Source organism: Cibotium barometz, chromosome 24 (genome assembly GCF_041138505.1).
Source record: "Cibotium barometz isolate CiBa-2024 chromosome 24, ASM4113850v1, whole genome shotgun sequence".
NCBI lineage: Eukaryota > Viridiplantae > Streptophyta > Polypodiopsida > Cyatheales > Cibotiaceae > Cibotium > Cibotium barometz.
In genome coordinates this window covers 10,768,762-10,791,537 of record NC_141069.1, presented here as the reverse complement: position 1 = coordinate 10,791,537, position 22,776 = coordinate 10,768,762, and the positions used below count along the sequence as shown (strand labels likewise).

General features: G+C 47.0%; 1 protein-coding gene across 2 annotated transcripts in view; it reads right to left on the bottom strand.

The window, feature by feature from the left end:
* The window catches only part of OWL1 (DNAJ heat shock N-terminal domain-containing protein), a 68,402-nt gene that overhangs the window by 43,471 nt on the left and 2,155 nt on the right, over positions 1 to 22,776 (bottom strand). For both annotated transcript variants that reach the window (XM_086818156.1, XM_086818155.1), the window contains 7 exons: positions 14,353 to 14,648; positions 14,048 to 14,245; positions 13,845 to 13,959; positions 5,697 to 5,783; positions 5,483 to 5,571; positions 5,306 to 5,390; positions 5,162 to 5,215 (listed from right to left, as the gene is read on the bottom strand). In XM_086818156.1, the coding sequence (XP_086674282.1) occupies positions 5,162 to 5,215; positions 5,306 to 5,390; positions 5,483 to 5,571; positions 5,697 to 5,783; positions 13,845 to 13,959; positions 14,048 to 14,245; positions 14,353 to 14,648 (924 nt within the window). The remainder of the gene's footprint in view (positions 1 to 5,161; positions 5,216 to 5,305; positions 5,391 to 5,482; positions 5,572 to 5,696; positions 5,784 to 13,844; positions 13,960 to 14,047; positions 14,246 to 14,352; positions 14,649 to 22,776) is intronic.

The window sequence follows — 22,776 nt, the reverse complement described above, 5'->3', positions numbered from 1 at the left end:
GGGAAGCATGTTACATCCCGATAGGCCTAGGGTTAGGGGTAGGGACGTCGACTAACCCACGTTAGGGTCATAGTTGTTTCTCGTACCGGTACGAACCCATTCGTATCGTACGGTTCGTACGGTACAATACCATATGATATCGTACGGTTTCGTACAGTACTATCCCCCCCCCCCCCCCACCTTGAGAAAAAAATTCCAAATACTAAAAAAATATATATAAATCCTGCTTTAAGAAGATCCCAAATAGCCGCAATACTCCGTAACTTTCGTGTCCTCTCAGTATTCCATATGGGGCTGCTGAGAGACCTAAAAAATCTAGCAAGGTAGACTGGTAGTGTACACTTGATTGGTATGATGAGAGAATTTTGCTACATCACTTGGAGATCCCTGGTATAGGTAGGCTAGACAATCAGATCCTCAAGTTATGTACGAGGGAGAAGATTTAGACATGGCCATTTTGATCTAGAGAGGAGTCCCCAAACCTATCACCCTAGATGCACTGCTCGTATTTGTGCAAGGACGGCCCCTTAGTCATAAATGCTACACTGGGAGACGTTTGGTATTGCATTACCCATGCAAGTTCTTTTTTGGAGACAATTGGGAGATCCAATTGGGAGAGACACATCTCCATGTTCTGGTTCCTCAAGCACTGTAGACTCCTCCCCTCCTAACCTTCCCTCACATTCAAGCTTGAAGCTCCATAGTTTGTAAGTGTTTTAAAAAAAACCGTATTTTATCGTACAATATCCGAAAATTTCATATCGTACCAAAAATTCCTGTACGGTATCATATTTTCATACCGTGACAACTATGGTTAGGGTTAGAACTAAGCAAGGACATGGGGACCTTGAGGATTCACACGTGAGCTAAGGACGCTAGTAGCACGAGATCTAGATTGGCTAGGGGATTAGCTTAAAGCATATAAATAAAGCAAGAAAGCTTATAAATACAAGAAGAGCCAATAATAGGCAGGTTATTGCTGTGTAGGTGACCTTGGGGGCACTTATGCGTTATTGAGGTATCCATGGAGCAGACAAGAGGGCTATCAAGGGCATGCAAGACCTCATGGCCATGGAGCTGCAAGGTGGGTGGTTCGGCCTTCTCGTATGGGGCGCTACGTTGGAGCCATCAGTACCAAGCAAGCTCACGAAAATCGGACCTCACGCTCAAGGATGGTTCAAGGCATTGGAACTACCGTTGGGTGGTGAGTCACTAGCCACAATCTATCGCGGTCATGCGATGCATACAATGTCGGGTCTAAATGAAACCTCGTTAGGCTTTCAGTTCTAGATCAAATGATCCTTGGGCGTAGTCTCTAGAGAACTTACATCAATCCTTTTGCATGGCCCCATATAAATACCGGACAACTAAGGACAAGTTCTATCTTCATGGGAGAGAATGTGACTCACCTACAGATCACCGTGAAGCAAGCATTGAGGAAGGTCAAGCGATGGAGTACGCCAACAAATGGTGTGCAGTTTATAGCATGTTTAGCCCAAGCAGCAATTATTGGACCCACCAAGTTTTGAGCACCCACATAAATGAAAAGGAGACCTTTAATTAGGGTAATTTATTGCTAAATTGCTAGTAACCCACCCCACAAACTACATGGAACAAGCTGACCAGCCTATGTCTAGGGGTTTTCACCTATGAATAGAAACTCCCCTCCCCCATTATTCAACAAAAGATATTCCGCCTTCTATATCAGTCGGGCAGCTGGAGAAAGGACCAAACATGCATTCGAAAGCATCTTTTTTGTGTGGTGGGTGCTATATTCTTTGTGCACTACCCGTGCATATTTTCAAAGATTTCAATGTTTCTTTCTGTGTGAAAGGCCAACAATCAATGTTTCAATCCCATCGTGATCGTCTCCAAAATCTCTACATAGCTATAAATGATTTAAGTAAACCTCTAATGAAGATTAGGAAAAAATACTAATCAAGGCTCTCTTAGCTTAATGTCAAAACATGAGACACTAATGAAGATTAAGAGACACTAATAAAATGCTAAAGAAGCTAAGCACCATAGTTGACTGGAATTTCGGAAACGGCAGAAACAGAGTTTCGGTCTCGAGAAGAAACAGGGAAACGGGAAACGGCTATACAAATAAATATATAATATATATATGATGCAGAAGGTGAAGAGTCAAGACTCAGGAGGGTGTGTGTGTGTGTGTGGGGGTTAGAGACTCAAGAGAGAGGGGTGGCAAGTGTACACAGGTGAGAGAGAAATCGCGCAGGGAACCTTGAAAGAATGGGCGAAATCGGCACGCGAAGAAGTTTTGAGGAGGGGAAAAAATTTATAGTCTGCAAAAAAACATAGGGTCACGAAACGGCGTTTCGGTTTTCAAAAACGGCAAGGAAACGGTACGGCGTTTCGAGCAAGGCCGAAACGCCGTTTCGGGCAACTATGCTAAGCACTAATGAATATTAAGAGACACTAATGAAATAATAATTAAGCTAAGCACTCAAGCGGCTTAGATTCCATCCCTTCGTATCTGTATTGCCTCACCGAAGACAATGCCTCATGTCATATTTATTCCATGCCTTCAGGGCGACCCCGTCATTCCGCAAGTGGAGTACTCAGGCCTTCCTGGCCAGTGTTTCAATTGCAAGCAAATGGGCCACCTCGCCAAAGTTTCCCCTTGGTTCACTGGAGTTCTAAGTATGCCTACTCTCGTGCTCGGCTAGATTGGCAACACATGGAGGATAGGGTCCGCACCCACTTAGCGTGCCTTCGCCATAGGACCGATTGCAACTATTCCCCATCCAAACCCACGCCCAAGACTCTTCGAGTGAAGGGCAGTTCCGATAGTTCCACCTCGCACAGAGATTGATATGCGGATAGTCTCATGGGATATTCAAGGTTTACAGGGGCCTCAATGCTTTCAGAGGCGAGGCGTCCTGAGAGGAGAGCTTCAAAGAGCTACAGTTGGGAGACCCATTGACATTCTTTTCCTCTAGGAGCACCACCTTTCTGAGGGGCGTACCCGTTGCTGTGGGAAGATTTTACCAAGCAAGAGCCACACTTTTTGGTCTCCTTCCTTTGGTCCCTTCGGGACGCAGGGAGGAGTTTGTATTTCTATCAGCGAGCAGCTATTGCCAACAGTGACATGCTCATGTGTCATAGTCTCTCGGCGGGCACAATGGGTTACCATTATGATTGGAGAGGACTGTGTGGGCTTCCTCAATGTTTATGCCCCGAATGTCGCAGCAGGTAGAGCCATCTTCTGGAGCACATTCCGTCAGGCCCTTCCTCAAGTTGACTTTTGGTGCATGGGTGGAGACTTTACAAGATTGAGTCAGCTGAGGACGGACTTGGAGGAGACACGGCTACAGTCTCAGGCGTAGAGTACTATGCATAGGAGAAGTTGATCTTGACACTAACAAGACATGACCCTTGGCATCTTTCAGAGTTCGGGCGCCCCGGGAGCCTATGTTTCTCGCAGTCCAATAGGAGGAGCACCGGCCCCAACCTCTCTCGATTTGACAAGTTCTATGTGGATGAGTGGGCTTGTGGTCGTGGGGGCATGATTGGCATCTTAGCGGGCACCACTTTTTTTGATCAGGCTCCCATAATTCTGGTCTTTAGAGGACCCCTGGAGGCAGGACAGGCATGTGAGCACTAGGATTCCGGACAGCTTCATACAAGACCTCGAGATCTGCAACAAGGTAGAGCAGATATGGGCAAGATTGGATTTTATCTCAGGCTCTGCCCACGAGCACCTTGGATGTGAGCCTTAGTGAGATCAACAAATTTTTGTAGGAGGCAACACAATGCAGATTGGAGAGATTTCGTGTGCAAGAGAGGAGCCTAAGGAGGGTCTTGCCTCTATCCAACGGCTTCAGGAGAGTTCCCCCGATAGTCCTGAGAGTCAGCTTGCTACCGCCATACACAGATAAGATCCAACAAGGTGAGGCGGACAAGCCCCCATAGGCAGAGAGATGGTATTCGCACGCTACGAGGCCAGGATGGAGTTATTGTTTCTACCCCCCCCCCCACCCCCCTTAAGAGCTATCGCCACAAATTTTTCCATTCCCTCCTTACGGGTGCCTCATTATCCCCTCACGTGATGGATGCACGAGAGAGGGTCTGGTGGCACAAGAGAGAGGTGGTTCATCCCGCTCTACGGTCCTTCTTATTGACTCCCTTCATAATAGAGGAGAAGGCGGAGGCATTGATGACTCCCTCTAGGGGCAAATGCCCAAGGGCAGACAAGCTTCCAGTTTCTTTCACCACTGGGATCTCATGGAAGGCTGCCTTCGACCAGCCTGCGATGAGATTATGGTCACAGGTGCCATGCCAGAGAGGCTTTCTATGGGTCTGATTCACTTGATTCCTAAGGAGGGTGATAATAGATTGGAGACCCTTCTTGGGACGCCTACAAGATCTTGGCCAAGGCCATCAGCCAGAGATCTCATCCTTTCCTCCTTGACTTGATCTATGACACTCAGACAGGTTTTGTTCAGGATTGGAGCATTCTAGACAACATCTTCACTTTCTGGGAGGCGACAACTTTGGCCACGCTGCAGCTCCATGACCTCATAGTGCTTGTCACCATTTTGGGCATCTCCAGAATTCATGTGTGTGGAAGGGCTTTGGATGCAAAAAAGATCAAGAATGTACAAGCTTTGGTAATGGGGGATTATCCAGTACAAAAGACCAACATGGTCCATGCACTCGAGACGCTTTCTTGGACAAAGAAATGGGTTTTGAAGCTCAAGTGTCAAGTGAAAAGTATGTATGGCGAACTCTTGAGGATTTGGGGGAGATCAAGCAATAAAACAAGTTTCTACATGGTACAACAGTGAGTGCAGTCCTCATTTGAGCTAGTACAGTTGGTACAGTTAGGGTTTTGGTAGGTACGATGGCTGCTACACGGTACAACAAGTACAGCAAGTGCCACAGTATGTACACAACAGGTTCCTTAGGAGTAAGAAACCGTTTTCATAAATGGTCCATTATGATCTAACCTATGCATACATTTAGGGCATGCTTAGGATAGGCATGGCTCTACGATGGCATCAGGACATGTAGACACAAGGCTGGACATTCATGGTATGTAGAAGTCATGTGCTCCAATTCTATCACGGGTATGCATGTGAATACACATACAAATACATCCATTGGGACATCAGAACAGTGTTAAGAAAATACTTACAGGAATGATGAACTTTTGTCCACCCCGTGAAAACCGGAATTTCCAAAATATGCCCTGCAAGGGTACACATCTAAAGTCTTTTGAGAGATTAATACTTAACATACTTCTTCTTTTTTTTAAGGCAATAATGGACTGAGTGCATACATGCATGCCGATCGTACAAAACATAGCCAAAGCACTGTGATTTGATATGCTTCTTTCCCCACCAATCTCCACCTCAACTGCATTACTGTGTCAAAAGCAGCAGATGTATATGAGTATTCTAAGATTCATTTGTCATAGGCAAATCAAATGGCCAATTCACGGTGTGGAATAGCCTACCCTGCTAGCCTTCCAGTTATTCGTCCTCGAGAATGTGCTGAAAAACCATGGTTATAGTGGGCAGTGACTCCAATGCCAGACTGGCCAATCTATCATACATTCAAAAACATATGTACAACCATATGGTTGGTATAACCAAGCTTACATCCAAAAAACACAAGTTTTTCAGACCAAAAGCATCTTAAAGGCTACCCTGAGAATAGCAGACCATTACCTTTAGCTCACCAGAGCCTGAATTTTTTTGGCCTTGTCCTTCCCATCCCACAGCTACTGCTGTATCCGGCCCTATCACAAGTTGAATCTGCGACCACAACAAGGATCATGTAAGAATAGAAAAATTCAGCATCCCCAATTGAGAGCTGGATGCAGAAACAACAACCGCAGTTCAAGGGTGCGCCACACCAACGACCATAAAGCACATTTCAGCCAAAGATATCCAACCATAAAGACACACCGCCTCTTCATCCTTCAGATTCAGGTAGTTTCAATCTTAAGGGAACCTCCTGCTCATTTATATGCCACACTACTGCCCTAAAAATTTGGGAACACCCATCAGATCTCCTTGAATCCTCATCTCTGCCATGCCCACTACCACATGATGTAAATAGTTGCTTGAAAATCACTCCAGAACTTATATGAAGTGATTTTAACAGCAACTAGCCATGAAGCTTAAAGATGAATTCTTCATTTCCTGGTGTTTCAGGAAGGTGCAACACCATCACTGGCACCTGTTTCACCCACATTCGAAGGGCGTATGGAGAAAATCAAAGAAGTGAAGCACAGTCTGCTAGATTGTCTTCATATCATTGGCTTGCTAAAGGCATGGTCCCATGTGTATCCATTCTTCCAAAGGATGTCTTGAACCTAAATGAGAAGAACAAACTACCACCTCGTAAATGGACAAGTCACAAACGAGCACATGTAATTCCACCAGTCGGTGTGAAATGTTTGGTTGAACACAATGCTAATCAATACACTTAAATACACTAAGATTTAATGGACAACAAGCACAATACAAGATGTAATTTGCTGAATTGACAAGAGACGCATAATGAGCAGGAACGGCCAGCCCCTTCCTCAAACAATGTATATTGAGCTTGCGAGAATCAAGTACATAGTGTCATGGCATTTCTGACCAGATTTCCATACCAATGCATAAATACAGTATTGCAAACAATATGGTTGTCGATGAAGATCTTCAACTCACACTACCCTCCCTCAACTGTCCATGTTCCCTACCATCTACTTTCTATTGTTCCACCCACACATGGTAGAAACAATCTTCAAGAGAGCACGTACGACAAGAGAACACTACGCAGGGTTTGTAAACATGGAGTCCTGCGCTTCCCTCTTGCTACTTGCTTCCATAATTCAACATTAAAGTTAATGTCAGCGGAAGTCTTCGCGATGGAAGCGTCTAGCATGTTGAAATCTTCAACTTTTCGCGATCCTTCGCGACAAGAGTCTTCAACTGGTTGCAGGGAACCCTAGGAAAGCTTCCTCTATGGTTCAACTTGAGAAAGAAAGGCTGAAATTAAGGTTTTCAACCAAAAGACCAGAAATTACAGCAAATAAAAGGGCTATTTTGCTGAATTTCACTCGTTGGGAGTATGGAGAGTGAATACGGCCTGGAAACACTCTTGAAAGCTTGGAAAAACACTCTAACAAGCTTGGATATGGTGTAGGAAAGGAGAAAGAGCAGAAAATACAGCCATAAAGCCTCTTGAAGTAGGCACCAACTTCTAGAGAGAGGGGAGAAGAGAGAGATGATGAGATGTCACGCAGAGAGGGAAAGTAAGTTGGGATCCAAGCTGGGATCGACACATGGCTGGTTGCTCTCTTTGAATAAAGGGAGTAAGGACTGGAGCTTTGTCCACCTCGAGACGTCAGTGTGTACGAACACAATACTGGTCAAAATTTATAAGTGAGTTTTGCTCGCCCAAAACTTTTTTTTTTTTTTTCCCGAGAAAAGATCCTTTCATTAGTTATATAAAAACGCCCGTAGGGCTACAAAAGATCTCTCCTGCTCCTAAGAGAGATAGAGCAGCGAATACACCATGGCAGCCCGGGAGACTCTCCCTAGGTGCTGCAAAATACAAGCATCAGTATAAAGAACTAAGCGGCTAAATCATACAATAGGGGGGGGGGGGGGGGGGGGGGAAGAGCCAAACAGGTGGCCTGTAGTGCCAACGGGGGGATCCCGTGTGTAAGGTGTAGAAAGGGCCACAGCGCCAAGTGGTGTGAAAGGCCCGGCGCCGCAAGATCGCCTCATCCGAGTCTCCCCGGATGCGGTCGTACTGTCCTCGCAGGGTGTGGATCAACTCCTGCCAAATCCCCCGTACAGTCTCTGCTGGTGGCTCCAATCTCCCCTCAAAGGCCGTAAAGCACCGGGCCCTCCAGGTGAACCAGATGGTGAGGCTGCTGAGGAGCTCCCATCGTAAATCCCTCTCCTGTGTCCAGCTGGCGGACGAGAAATCCGGTGCCGGAACCAGGCGAGGCTGGCCCCTAATAAATCTGATGGCCTGACTGCCCTGCTCCATCTCATAGCCCATAGCAGGCCCTGACGAAGTCGACCAAGCAGTGGCACCCCACGTAAACATACCCTCTGGAGAGAAGGGGGGCCAGAATACGCAGCATCCGCAACCAAATCTGCTGTGCCTGAGGGCAGTCCCAAAGGCAGTGTCTCTGTGTCTCCATAGGGTGGCCGCATCGGACACAGGCCGCCGGAAGACCGCTGTAAGCAAGCCAAGTGCCAACTGCTGAACCCCTGTGGTGGGGCGACCAGCCACTGAAAAACCGAGATCCTGCGGGCCTGCCGACTAGCCCAGAGCCGAGCCCAGAAATCCTCCAGGAACTCCTGTGAGAGTCCCTGTAGTCGCCAATGTCCCGCTGCCGCTGGAGAAACCGTCCTCCTCGCCGTCAAAATATGCCGTCCCAGCCGAACAGTATACTGGAAAAAGGTGATCTCTGTGGCCTCAAGGGATGCATAAGGATCATGCCACTCGTACTCCCCGGGGTCCCACTGTAGCCGGGCCAAGGGGCGCGCTGCATATGCCCATATGCGCCAATCCGGGAGCACATCAGCAGGGTCGGGGTCAATATGCCACTTCCGAGAAGCGGCGGCCACTACCCGTATCCTCTGAAAGGTGCACTCTGCAACCAAAGGCGACTCCACCTCCACTCTCTGGAGTCTGCCCTCATCCTGAATCTCATAGTAAAGGCATCTGCCATCCTCAGTGCTAGCTCTGACAGCAATCAGGATCTCCAACTGAGTAAAGGCTCCCATCCACCTTGGGGCCACTGGCTCGAGAGACGTGAACCACTCCTCTGTGAGTGCCTTCTGTATATCATCCCTCATAATCAAACCCCCTCTGAAGTGACTCAGCCTCTCCACCTGGATCTCCTCTGGTAGACTGCAGAAAGCCTGCCAGTCTCCAAAACTACGAGCTGGGCCTGCCGCTAAAGGTCCCCAGGCTAAACGAGGCCGAGAACCCAGCATATGACCCTGCTCCGTGCGAACCGCTGGGCTCCAGATGAGCGGCTGCCTGGCCCGCTCCTCAACACAGGAAGGAGGCCGTTGAGAGAGCCCCGGTCTCAGCAGCTCCCAAGCTCTCAGGATACTCAAAGCAAATCTGTCCTCCCATCCTCTACTGAGGCCTGTCCTCCTCATCTCTATGAAGATCCAGCGAATCTCTGGTGCCCAAGTACCCCCTGCTGGGGGCGCCCGAGCTTGTAGTCGCTGCAAGAGGAGCTCTTTCCAAGGCTCAACGCCTGGAAGCAACCCCCGAACAATAAGCTTCCCCAATAAGGCTCTACTCTGATCGACTGGATCTATAATGCCCAAACCGCCCTAACCAGCGGAAGTGTAATAACTGCCCATGCAACCTTTGCCCGAGCTGGCTGACCGTCCCTCCCAGACCACAGAAAGTTCCTGATCAGCCTCTGTACCTGGCTGATGCAAGAGCTCGAGAAAATCCAGCAAGACGTAATGTACCACATGGTCGCTAATAGCACCTGATTTGCCACCACCACCCTCCTAGCCAAGGATAGTCGAGCTGTACTCCAATACAATAGCTTCTTCCGAATGCTCAGAAGAAGCGGGGCAATCTGCTGCTCAGGTGACAAATCTAGGCCAATCTGGCATCCCAAATACCGCACTGCTGTGCCTGGAGGAATCCATCTAAAACCGGGGTCCGGGCTCCATGCCGGAGTGGGAGCACTACTGATCCAAAAGGCCACTGTCTTGCGCCAATTGATCAATGCTCCCGAAGCTGCACTAAAAACCTCGAGCGACAGCTCAGCCCGAATAAGATTGGCCTCATGGCCATGCAAAAATAAGCCCGTGTCGTCTGCAAACTCAGCATCAAGCAGGTCCTCCCCCCGGACTGGGAGCTGCAGTCCTCTCAAACCAACCTCTTCTGCCGTCAAATACATACTCATAGCCTCCGCAAAGAAGAGAAAAAGGAAAGGGGCGAGAGGACACCCCTGACGGACTGATCTGGTCAGCTCAAAACTCGGCCCCCGTCCTCCTGCAATCAGCACCTGGCTGCGAGCTGTGGAATACAGAGCTGCCACCCCTCTGATCCATCCTGGCTCAAAGCCCAGGCGAAGCATAGTGCCCTCTAAGAAACCCCAATCAACTCTATCGTATGCCTTCTCAAAATCGAGAAGCATCACGACCAAGTCCTCGCCAAGAAATCTAGCTCGGGCCGTCGCCTCCCAGAAAGTAAAGATGTTGTCAAGGATACTGCGCTCCTTGACAAATCCTGTCTGAGTAGCATGAATCAACTCCCCCAGGAAGGGCTGGACCTTTGCCAAGACCTTGTAGACAGTATTGAGGATCGTAATAGGCCTCCAATGCCGAATGTCATCTGATACTCCCTCCCCCTTGGGGATAAGATAGATCAAGCCCTCTGAAAAGCTCTGCGGCATCACCCCAGTGTCCAAAACATGCTGAAAGCCCCTGCGGAGGACTGGCCCCAAAAGGTCCCAATAGCGCATAAAAAAGGCCAGCGTCAATCCGTCCTCCCCTGGGCAACTATGTCGCGGCAGGACCCTCAAGGCCTCGGCAAGCTCAATCTCTGACAGATTCGCACCTAGAACTGTACGCATATGGTCTGTGACCCTCCTCTGCACATGGGCCCACACAGTCTGTCTGCAAACATCTCGATCCTCAGTGGCTGGCTCCGCTGAAAGCAGGTCACTATAAAATGCAGTAGCAATGGCTCTGATCTCCCCGAGCTCAGTAGCTACCGATCCATCCGGTCTACCAAGCTGGCGGACTCCTGCTCGCGCATGACGAGGTCCAGTGATCTCAAAAAACTCTCCAGTCACTCTATCACCAAGCTGCGTCCACTGAGAGGCCTGACGACGATAGTAAAACTCATGTCTCTGCTCCTCTACCTCTCTAACCTCCTGGCGTGCCTGGCTCAGCTGGGACGCCACCCACTCACATGCAGGCTGCTGCTCCTGAAGGCGCTGTAGCGAAGCAAGGCTGCGTCTCAGCCGTTGCTCCCGCTCGCGAATCTCTCCCAGTCGAGTCAAAGCTGCAGCGTGTAGAAAAGAGCTAAGATCAATGAGTCCCTGGGCACACTGGCCCGCTGCATCCTGGTCAGAGCACTGACTATCATGCCAGATCCTCTCAATGTCCTCAGCGAGACTGGGATCTATAAGTACCCTCTCTCGGATCCTCAACTGCAAGCTGGGCTCCCGAGTCCCCTCCTCCAATGTCAATATAACTGGTGCATGATCTGAAAATGAGGTGCCAGCGAGAATGCCGACGGAGCCCCCTCGCTCCCCTAACCAGTCGCCCACATAAAAGCGATCAATCCGTGATAGATTAGTCCCTCCCTGCCGGCGATCCGACCGAGAGAAACTAAGACTGTCCTGAGACCGGGAGAAAGCCCCATGCTGCCATGCATCAGTGATCCTCAGTGACATGCAAAACCGGTCCCAAGCTGCAAGCTCCGTGCCGTGCACTGTAACATGACTGCCTCCCACCCTATCTGCCGGGTCCTCAAGCATGTTGAAGTCTCCCCCAACACACCAATGTGCGGCCTCTGGCAATGCATCTGTAACCTGAGTCCAGAACTCTGCTCTGGCACTAGCATGATTGGGCGCACAGATGTTGAGCACACCCAATAGCTCATCATGCATCCTCAGAATGACATACTGTGCTCTACCAGGCACAATGATCCCTCGATCCACAATGGCCTGCCGCCATACATCTGCAATAACCATGCATACTCCTCCCTGTCCACCCAAAGGACCAAACCCTGCAGACCAAAAAGTGTCCCATCTACCAGGCATCACCGAACCATATCTCCGGATCCTGCTCTCACCCAAGTGGTGCTCCTGCATCATCAAAATGTCAATGCTGCCACCAACCAGGCATCTCTGAAGCTCCTGCCTCAAGCAACCTCGATAGCGTATAAAGTGTGCTCCGCCAAGGCCTTGTACATTCCATGAGATGATCCTCATGGATGCCCTGCTGAGGTGGATTCTGTCTCAGCCGTACGACGGGCCTTCGCAAGCGGCTTGGATGGAGAGTAGTCCCCATCCGAACGGCTGCGAATCTGCCCACCCGGTGTACTACAAGAATCCCGGATCAGGCGCCAGTGGCTGTGGCCCATGGCGACTGCCTCCTGCTCTGACAGAGCATTGCTCGCCCAAAACTTAATAAAGTGTGTATACACTAACTTATAAATTAATGCTAGAACCTAAGGCTCGGTTATGACCAATACTTATCACCTGTGTTACATGCCACATAACCATGCCAACAGACAGTTTCACACGCAAGGTTCACGGGCGAGCGTCCCCTTACCCAGAACTACACATCGATCAAGTAAGCATGAAAACAGCATACAGATTCAATTTGAAAGCAAGCACATAAATCCAACATTGGTATGGACAATCCCCGTTCATGAGACTATACCAAAATAGACATGTTCCGAGCAAGTACACGAGGTACCAGACCCAATGGAACACCAATCCTCCAGGCATTTCCGGGCATGTAGACACAAGCATAAGTCCCAACGGAAAGCCATAGTATCACATGACTGGCATCAATCCCCTGCATAACAGCCATGGACGTGAATCCAATGTATATAAATAATGAGAAAGCAAGGGTGGACCTGTTGGGTGGCCAAACGGTAACAGCACGCACCGTCGTGCTCATGTTGCTTTGGTTTCTTAAGATTCAACACAAAGTTTTTTGAGTCATGAAAGAATTTTGTAAAGAAAAAGAAGAAGAAGCACATGCAAAAAGAACAATGATGGATCAATTCAGAGGATTAGGCTCTGATTTCAGCAATGGAGATTAAGCTGAAATCCCATGCACATCAACTACCCTCTTTGCCCCTGAAAGGACAATGGACAGCAAGAGACACAAGACACAATGATGTGAGCTTTCCTCAGACATCTATGTACAAATTAAGTACAAGATTAACAGCTCACTCTTCTTATGGAAAGAAACTATGCACAAGACTGCACAACCGAGAAACCAGAGGTACAAAGTAGATGTGAAACCTTGACCTGCATGGTGCACTTATGAGACGAGAGCTTAAAGGCTGAATGAAGTGCTCAAGAAAGGAGTGTGCCTGATACAGAAGAGGAAAGTTGGGGTTGCTATGCATCATGTTGAAACGAGATGGAGGATGTGTCTTAGTTGGTGGTGATGGTGAGAAATGACTAATCCAAATGGGCTGACCTGCCAAGTTGCAACATTTATAGGTGCAGAAATCACAAAAATCACAAATGCTTGCAACACAGTTTGCATCGCACCAACAAAGGCACAAAAGACTGATGTGCAATGTGTACAAACAAAAATGGGTGATGAAACTACTAATCTGAATTATACTGAATTATAGCAAATAATTGAATGCTGTGTGCTTCTAACCTGGAGCCTAAATGGCATGGTGAAGACTGAAGGCAGGACACATAGGCAGAAGGCTACAAATCCTAAAGAGAGAGTGGGCAGCTTTTAATGCACTCAGGATGCAGAAATTGAGGGGATGGGGGTGGCTTCTTGACAGCCAATCCAAGTCCTGCAACCTGGCTAACCAGTTGCAGCTATTCCTGAGCAGCATTGACTCCTCACCCCATAAACCCTACCTTGTCACTCCTAGCTGCGGCTTTCACTCAAAGCAACATTAGCCGTTCTCTTTTAAGAAGGGTGAATGCAATTAGACTAACCACTCAAGTTGCAACAGTCATACTTCTACTCTGATCCGGCCAACCCACTAGGTGCCAAAAAGCACATTCACCAGCAAATAACTAAAAACGTTGTTAAGAACTTTCAGTCCTTTTCATGAAAACCCAAGGTTAAAACTTCCTACGCAAGCATAAGGTTTAAATATCATACACTGCCTCTTGTAAGCTCAGACAATTGACGAGTCCACGTATTGGTCAGGTTTATTGACCCATCCACCAATGACATTGAGAGACCAAGGGCACCAGTTGCATGTGATGATAACTGCCTGCACCACAAAGAGACATCAAAAAAACAAAACCTTCTTTTTCTCATTGTAAGAAGAATATGCTCTCAAACACTGGCCATGAAATTACCTTGAAGTTTGAACACTTAGAAGTGACCGCAAACCAACCATAGCAAGGACTTCTACATCTGCTTCAGAAGAAATCTGATGTCGAAATATAGCCGATAGCGTACCCCCACCCATGCGCTCACGAAAGGCAATATTTCCACCAAGAACTAAACTATTCTTCTTTGAAATGAGGGCTTGAACCTCAGTGTTGGATGTCATCCTAAACATCATGCAAAACACAGGCAAGTATAACCAAAACCTACAAGCTTCAAAGCCATTGACAGTCTAATAATTAAAAGGACTATTTGGGATATCTGGCTTAAATACCCTCTCAAAACTGGACCATTGTGAAGGGATTCAAACATCTCTGCCAAAGAGAGATCCACAAGCAATGAGCCGGAATGATGGACTCGATCCGACAACTGTTTTTCCCGCCTAAGCTGCCGCAGCTTCTCAAAACTTTTCAAGATATCATCCACTGTTCTTAGCTTTGGGCCAAGCTCCATCCCAGAATTTAGACCCTCCATACCATAAAGATCATAAATTTTCCGTTTTCTCTCATCGCTTAAGATTTCATACGCCTCGCGAATTCTCTGGAAATTCTCAGTAGCAACACCTTGCATCTACACAAGATATGAAAACCTTTACACAAGATTCCAAAGACAAACAGACATACACAAAAAAGACACAAAAGGGGCACTTAAAAGTGCATGAATGCTTGTGAAAAAATATAGTTCTCTACTCTCTTCTCTCTTCTCTCTCCCCCATTGCCAGCCCCACTGCTGCTCTCCCCCAGCCCATAGCCACCCTGCTCTGTTTCCGCCACCACCACCATGATTACTCTCCTCACTTTCCCACCACTGCAACTCACATCACCATCCTGCTGTCTGCTGGTTTTCTCATGAGCTGTACGGCCTACTATACCTGTACCTGCATTGATTCTTTAGACCGCTCCCACACAAGCAGTAACACCTGTGCGGGGTTCTTCCCCAGCCCCTGGTGGCATGCAAGTGCCTCTCCTAGCCACTAAAGGAGAAGCGTGCTGCATATGCCATCGTGATCACCGCGTCTGAAGGTAAAAATGAAGGAGCTGTTTTGGAGACTAGGGAAGTTCAAAACAGAGACCCAATGCGCTACTATTATAAAGGGCAGCCTGGTTTTGATCAAGGATGCGCTCATGGTCTACATCGGACAGGTCACACAATTGGAGAGAGCCGTAACCTGTCCTCAAGGGGAGAAGCAGACATCCAAACTGCAATACAAATTAAAGCTTTTGAGGAACATAATGATACCCTCTTGGCTTCCTTGGCTGAAGCAGAAGCCAAATTAACAGAAATACAAGCTATATACAAGACACAGATGGAGCGAATCATTGCCCACAACTCAATGCTACAAGTAGAAGTGGCCCTTCTCAGAAAGCAGCACTATAAACAGGCTGAGCAGGGCTAAATCATAATGTAAGTGAAATAGTGAAGAAGGAAACAGCCTCACATGCAAGCAAAGCAGCACTCACACGATATGCCGGCCTATTAGGAGGTGAACTATCTGGCACCAAATCAATACAGTGATCCTCAAGCCATACAAGAGACATTCCACTCAGCAATGCATCAGCAAAACAATCTCTATACTCACTTAGAAAATTCAACCTATCACAAGTAAGAGAATCTACATACACATTGCTCTTACTGCCACAGTTTGCCAAGCAACAAATCACATCCATCGAGAGGTGCAATAAGGAAGTTCTCATGGTCGAGATAACCCTGGATGTGAATTCGTAGCTTTTCAATGAGAGGAGTAACCTTCACATCCTTCTCAACAAAAGCTGGACATGCATAAATTTCAGGTCCCATGCCTCCCAGTTCAATCCCCAAGATGGCAGCGGAGATGAAGTTGTCGGCACAGCAGTGTCAGAATATGCAGCGGAGATGAAGACAAAATCTGAGAACACAAACTGCAGAAAAATACAGCAATAGAGAAGGAGAGAGAGAGGCGTGTAACTCTACTATATATACACAAGAAAATCCCAAAGACTGAATACAATGAGTGGGGGGCCAATGGGGCCATTTTATATGGCCCCACATAAGCAGTCGGCCTGTAGAAAAGACAGCCAACAGCTCACGACTTGCTCCAGCTCCAGTCAGCCAGGTCTTGTCAGTCGGCCAACATCTGGATCAAGTCGGCCAGCTACAGAAGACCACCTGGGGGCAGCAGACTCAGTTGGCCACCATCTGGATCAGCCAGGAGCCAAAGAACAGCCTCCCACACCTGGTAAGAATAGGGAAAAATATGGACAGTGGGGAAAAATGAGAAAACACCTAAATCGGGCGGGCACACCCACAACAAAGGCCCTAATGTAAATATGCAAACAGGAGATGACTGCTAACACCCCCTCTCAGCTCCTAGATGTGGAACCAACCCCAGTGAGCTGGAGTGCCACCGGAGCAAAGCCTAAGGTAGAGACTTCGTGAAGAGGTCCGCCGCATTGTCCTCCGTTGAACAATAAAGAAGCAAGATGTCACCAGCCAAGATCTTCTCACGTACAAAGTGATTGTATCTCTATGTGCTTGGTCCGGGCATGGAGGACCGGGTTTTGAGCAATAGCTATACAACTCTGGTTGTCGCACTGGATGACTGTGGGCTCCTTCTGTGGAAACCCAATCTCGCCAAGCAACCTCCGCAGCCACACAATCTCGCAGGCAGCACCACAAGCAGCCCGGTACTCTGCCTCTGTCTCGATGATAAGGCAACAGTTGGCAGCCTCTTACTGCTCCAAGAAACCGCTCTTGAGCCGAGGGTAAAACTGTAGCCTAATGTAGATCTCCTCGTGTTTGGTTCTCCTCCCCGATCTGAGTCACTCCAACCTTGGAGTCTGACTCCATCCATCAATCCCCCTCCTGTGTAGAAGAGTCCAAGATCCTTTGTACTCTACAGATACCGCAAGATCTGCAATCCTACATGAGACTTCAACGACGTCTGCATGAATGAGCTCAACAGCCCCACGGAAAAGCTCAAGTCCAATCTGGTGTTCAACAACCAGATCAATGAACTAACCAGCTTCCGATACAAAGAGGCATCAACTGGCTCACAAGGATCATTCACTGTCAACTTTGTGTTCGGGTCCATCAACGACGTAATAGGCTTGTTCTCCATCCCAAAGGTCTCAAGCAACTCATGAACATACCGCTGCTGAGAGACAAAAAACCCCCTCTGGGTCTGCCAGATCTGCAGTCCCAAGAAGAAGTGGAGTAAGCCTCAGTCGGTCATCTCAAACTCCTTTGACAAGGCAGCCTTTGTCACTCCAATGTGCTGATCATCCACATAAAGGATGATTAACATAACCATGCCGCATCCCCGAAAGAGATTTAGGTTGGGATCTGCAACCGATCTCTGAAATCCAGTCCAGAGAAAGAAGGAATCAATATTCTGATTCCAAGCCCTAGGAGCCTGTTTAAGACCATACAAGGCCGGCCTTAACCTGTAAACCATCCCTTCTGATCCTAGAAGCCTGGAGGTTGCTCAACATACACCTCCTCCTGCAGGTCACCATTAAGGAACCCACATTTGACATCCATCTGATAACACAGGCCACCTCTGAGAAGAAGCAAGGGCAAGAACGGTCCGAATCGTGGTCATCCTCGCTATCGGTGCAAAGGTATCCTCATAGTCGACGCCTGGCCGCTGAGCATAACCTTTAGCCACGACTCTAACTTTGTGTTTGTCCACCGACCCATCTGATGCATATTTGGTCTTAAAGACCCATTTGACACCAATGACTGACCGTTTTGACAGCCTCAGTACCAACTCCCAAGTGTTGTTCTTCTCGATGGCATCCACTTCCACCTGCATGGCTTTCCTCCAAGTATCCTGTGCAAGGGCTTCCTTGACGGAAGCATTATACGACAAGCTCCTCCCATGTGATGGTGCTGAGCCTGCCACTGGTAATCAAAGAAGAGTAGAATGCTGAGTACTAAGAGGGCAAATGCAACAGCAACGTGATGGCCATATCCTCAAATGATATCTCCTTCCCAGCCTGAAGCACTTCCTGCTGAAGAGCCTACAGCTTGTTGATGTGCTCCCGCATCGTCGATGACTTTGCAGGATTCATCACCCGCATCTATACTTCCAAGGAAATCCTCTTCATGGACGATACCCTGTTATAGAGAGAAGCCAAATGCTGCCATATACCTCTGGCCAGCGTCATATGCTTGATATGATTGATTACCTATGGTGTGCAGTTGAGAAAAATGAAAGAACGGACCCTGGCGTTGACACAATCCCACAACTTTGTTGTGCCTATGCCTGTGCCTCGCGTTCCTTCCGAATCAAGGATAACTCCCCTTCCTCTAAGTCCGGCCGTGGAACCCCAACAACAATGAAATCAGCAAGGTCGTAAGACTCCAAAACAGATTCCATCATTACCTTCCATATGCCGTAGTTGTTCCCATCCAACTGACGGTCCACTGGGAACGTGGGGAGTGTCAGGATCTTCACATGCTTCTCAGCCATCTCAAGTAAATCTGCCATTGCGGAGATGTAACTGAAAAGGGTGGGGGTGTTGCTGGAAAGCTTCTCAACCAACCACCAATGTGTTGCAGTCCCCTTCATGTACATGCCAACATGTCTAAGCTGTGAAGTCTCCCTCATGAAAAGCAATCTCAAACTGGGAGATGAAAGATAGAGCTTTGGTAGAGTCATACTCGCCATGGTAGTTCTCAAATTTTATAGATTTGTCTCCTACCTTGAACTCTTTGGCCCTCTTGCTATGATGCACATCCTCCTCACCAATGTTGGCTCTTCTTTTGCCTTTGTCTCCATGAGGAATGTAACGGTCCAACTCCTTCCTTGTGTGAATCAAAACATGAGTTGGTTTCCTACCATGTGTACCTAAAAGTGAAGAAGCATGCCTGTGAGATGGGATTCCATGAGTAGTAGAGGCATGGCAAGAGGTTACAAACACCTCTTCCCTCTCTTGTTGAATTGCAGATTTCAGCTTTGTGGAAGTGGCTCCAAGAGGGTTTGAATGAGATGGCCATTTGAACATAAGTTCACCCTCTTTTCTCTCCACCACATCACCTTGATCTATAAGTTCACCCTCTTTTCTCGCCACCACATCACCTTGATCTATGAGAAAAGAGAGTGCCATCTCTCTTGGTTTGACACCCAATTCAAGTACAATAGTTTCCAATGCATCATTCACAAAAGTTGAGTGCCTTTGTGCATCCAATACCTGCTTCACTTCCGGATCTTCATGCAAGCTCTTCAATCGGGCATCTTTCTCAGGTAGCTACCTCTTGAGATTTTCCATCTTAGCATGCATAGCATCAAGTTCGTTAGTTTCTTGCACCTTCTCTTTACCACGGGATGGTCATCCCTTATTTACACAATCACCACGGTCTTTCCCTTTACTACAGGACGGTTGTCCCTCATGCGCGTAATCACTACGAGATGCATGAGATACATTTTCAGCATGGTGTTCTTCATTTGCATGAGTTTCATTGTGTACATCTTCGACAACCTGTTCTCCACAAGCTTGCCTTCTTGAGTATACATGCACTCCACTATCTGTATGGCTGTGTAATAGCCCCAAGTAGGGCTAGTACAATCTTGTCACGCACTTAAACTATTAATACTATTAAACAAGATGAAATGGCACAAAACCAAATGAGATAGTAATTCTAAAATTTAAATGACACTGCAATAAGGCTAGAAACAGCCGGCTCCCCTTGTAACTTGATTGTATTACCAAGGTAGATTACATACAAGCTTCATGGATACTTAAACTATTAATACTATTAAACAAAATGAAATGGCACAAAACCAAATGAGATAGTAATTCTATAATTTAAATGACACTGCAATAAGGCCAACCGGCTTCCCTTGTAACTTGATTGTATTACCAAGGTAGATTACATACAAGCTTCATGGGCAATGCTTGCCAGATTTCCAATGACATTCATGCATATGAAATCATCTTTAAACAAGTTGAATTGTTGAAGAGGTTGAATCCACAACTTCTTTCGAAGAAAAATCTCACTCCCCAATCCCCAGTGTCTTGCCACATGCAGCTATGCTCCACTGGCATCCATACATGCAAATGTGTGTGCTAGGCCGAGACATAGGAGACCTTAATGGACTAAGAACGCAGATGCAGAGTAGATAATTTAAATTTTTTTGCAAAAATTAGGGTTTTGCATAGACGCCCATCTAATGAGAGAGAGAGGAAGAGAGGATAAGCCTTGACCCAATTCAAGCAAAAGATTATCATTGGGCTACCTCCCAAGTGTCCATAACTCTCCCAAGAGTGGAACCATGTCCATATGGGTCCATATTCATTAATAAGTTGTCCGCCCGGCTTATAACTTGTCTGTCCACTCTTATGATGTGTGAATGCTCAAACTCACTTATAAACTGTCCGGTCACACTTTAATGAGTGAGCCTGCAAAAACAAAAAAATAAGCCATAACTCATAAATGAACGACAAAGAGTTTAGTGGCACACTTACCACCTGTCTACAGCCCACAAGTGAGATTAGAATACAGATTCACACACGGTTCACACGAGAGCGTCCCCTACCTATAAACTACACAATCAGATCTTGTAGGCAATAAAACACTGCACGTAAAAACAATTTCGTACATGCAAGTCTGCCATGCATAAGAATGTATTAGACAATCTCCCTTTCTTTTAGCTTGTAAGAAACGGTCATTCTGGGCATAGATATTACATCTCCAGGCCAACCGCAATACAGTAATCTGGACATGGTGCGAACCAAAATCCCCAACCTCTCATATCTAGCCTATTGGCCCCTGGTGTCATAGTCACCAGGGAACGGGAACGGATATGGGAACGAGGGGCCAATCTAGAACGAGAACGGGACCCCTTGCAATCCGGAACGGGATCCGGAACGACACGTTATCATATTTCAATACACATGAGTAGACAAATATACAATTAAAAGCAGGCAAAAAGAGACAAATATACAATTGAAAGTAGACAAAAAGAGACAAGAATTTGATAGCAAACTCAATGACCTTGTTCATATTTAGAAAACCAGAAGTACAATAGCTTGTACAATGTACAGCCACATAGTGAAAGCTAGATAGCTAAGAACAAAGAAACCTAAAGTCCTAGGTGATATCAAATAGGTGCAAAGATGTCAGCTAGATCATCCATAGATGCATCATGCATCGATGCAGGTGGAGGTGGAGGTGGAGGTGGAGGTGGAGGGTCGTCATCATCCGACTCAGACTGTGGCTCCATATCTATGAAGCTCTCATGGTCAAAGTCACCACTAGCAACCTGGGCTAATAGTGACATTTCCACTTCCTAGCTCCTCCGCCTTGATTGGCCTCAAGAATATCCACCTCATCCCACCATGACTATGCTTCGTTCTTCTTGGCTCTCTTGGTTCCCTTAGGAGGCATTATATGAGAGAGAGAGAGAGAGAGAGAGAGAGAGAGAGAGAGAGACTGTACTTGGCTATGAGAGAGATTGTACTTGGCTATGAGAGAGAGAAAGCTGTCTTGGTTCCCTTAGGAGGCATTATATGAGAGAGAGAGAGAGAGAGATTGTACTTGGCTATGAGAGAGAGAGATTGTAGTTGGCTATGCACCCTGTACTTGCAGCTGCACTGTGCAGGATTTTATAAGTTCTTAGAGAGGTACGTTTTTTTTTTTACGTTGATATTGACGTTTTTTTTTTTGAACGTTGCAGGGCAGCCTGCAGGTCGTCTTTCAACGTTTTTTTTTAACGTTGCATAATCTTTTCGTTTTTTGTTTTGTTTTTTTTTAGGGGTCGGCGGCGGCGCTCAACGCAGGTATCCGTTTTTTTTTTTTAATAAAACGGGTGCCCAAAACGTTGGGCAGCCTTTAAAAAAGGCCCAACGTTTTGGGCACCCTTTAAAAAAGGCCCAAATTTTGGGCCTTTTTTAAAGGGTGCCCAAAACGTTGGGCACCCGTTTTATTTTTAAAAAAAAAACGGATACGCTGCCGGCTGCCAAATCTGGGGGAAAAAAAATCGTTAACGCTGCCGTTTCACGAATCAGGAAAATAAAAATAAAAAAAACGTTGCTCCACGTTCCACCGTTCCCAAGGTGGCTTCCTCCACGTTTCCCCGTTCCACACCAGTGGAACGGCGTTCCCATGTGACTATGCCTGGTGTAGACATTAGTCCCCTACCATGAGGTGCCAATCCACATGACCGTTGGCGTAGACATAAGTCCCCTGCCACAAGGTGTCATGTCCACACTATGGAGCCCGTCCATAGGTCTGGAAGCGTAGAAAATTCCCAACTAGTGACACTTTTATATAAATATTGAAGTTCCTCTTTGTCCTAAGCCTTATTAGATGGCCCCTATGCCTCATTTATGCATCCCATATGCTTTCCCATGCAGCCTACATGCATTATGTGTACTTGTTTCCAATATACCATATTTTGAATTCATAATATTCAAACTAGAAAAAGAGTAGCATACTTAACAAACCTTTATCTTATCAACACTTTCTGTACTTGTATCGAACACATATTGTATGTATCATACCTAACGTTTCTAACCACCTTGTTCTCCAGTTGAATGCTAGGAGAACCTATATAGAGCCCACCAACCTCCCCCCAAAGATGCAATGCTGTAGAGACCATTTCATACAAATCTCAGAAAATGGATTGATTCAGCGGCCAAGCTACCAACACAATCATATGTCACATGCCCCACTGGCCAAATAAAAGTGAGGTCCCACAGTGTGAGTGGAGACA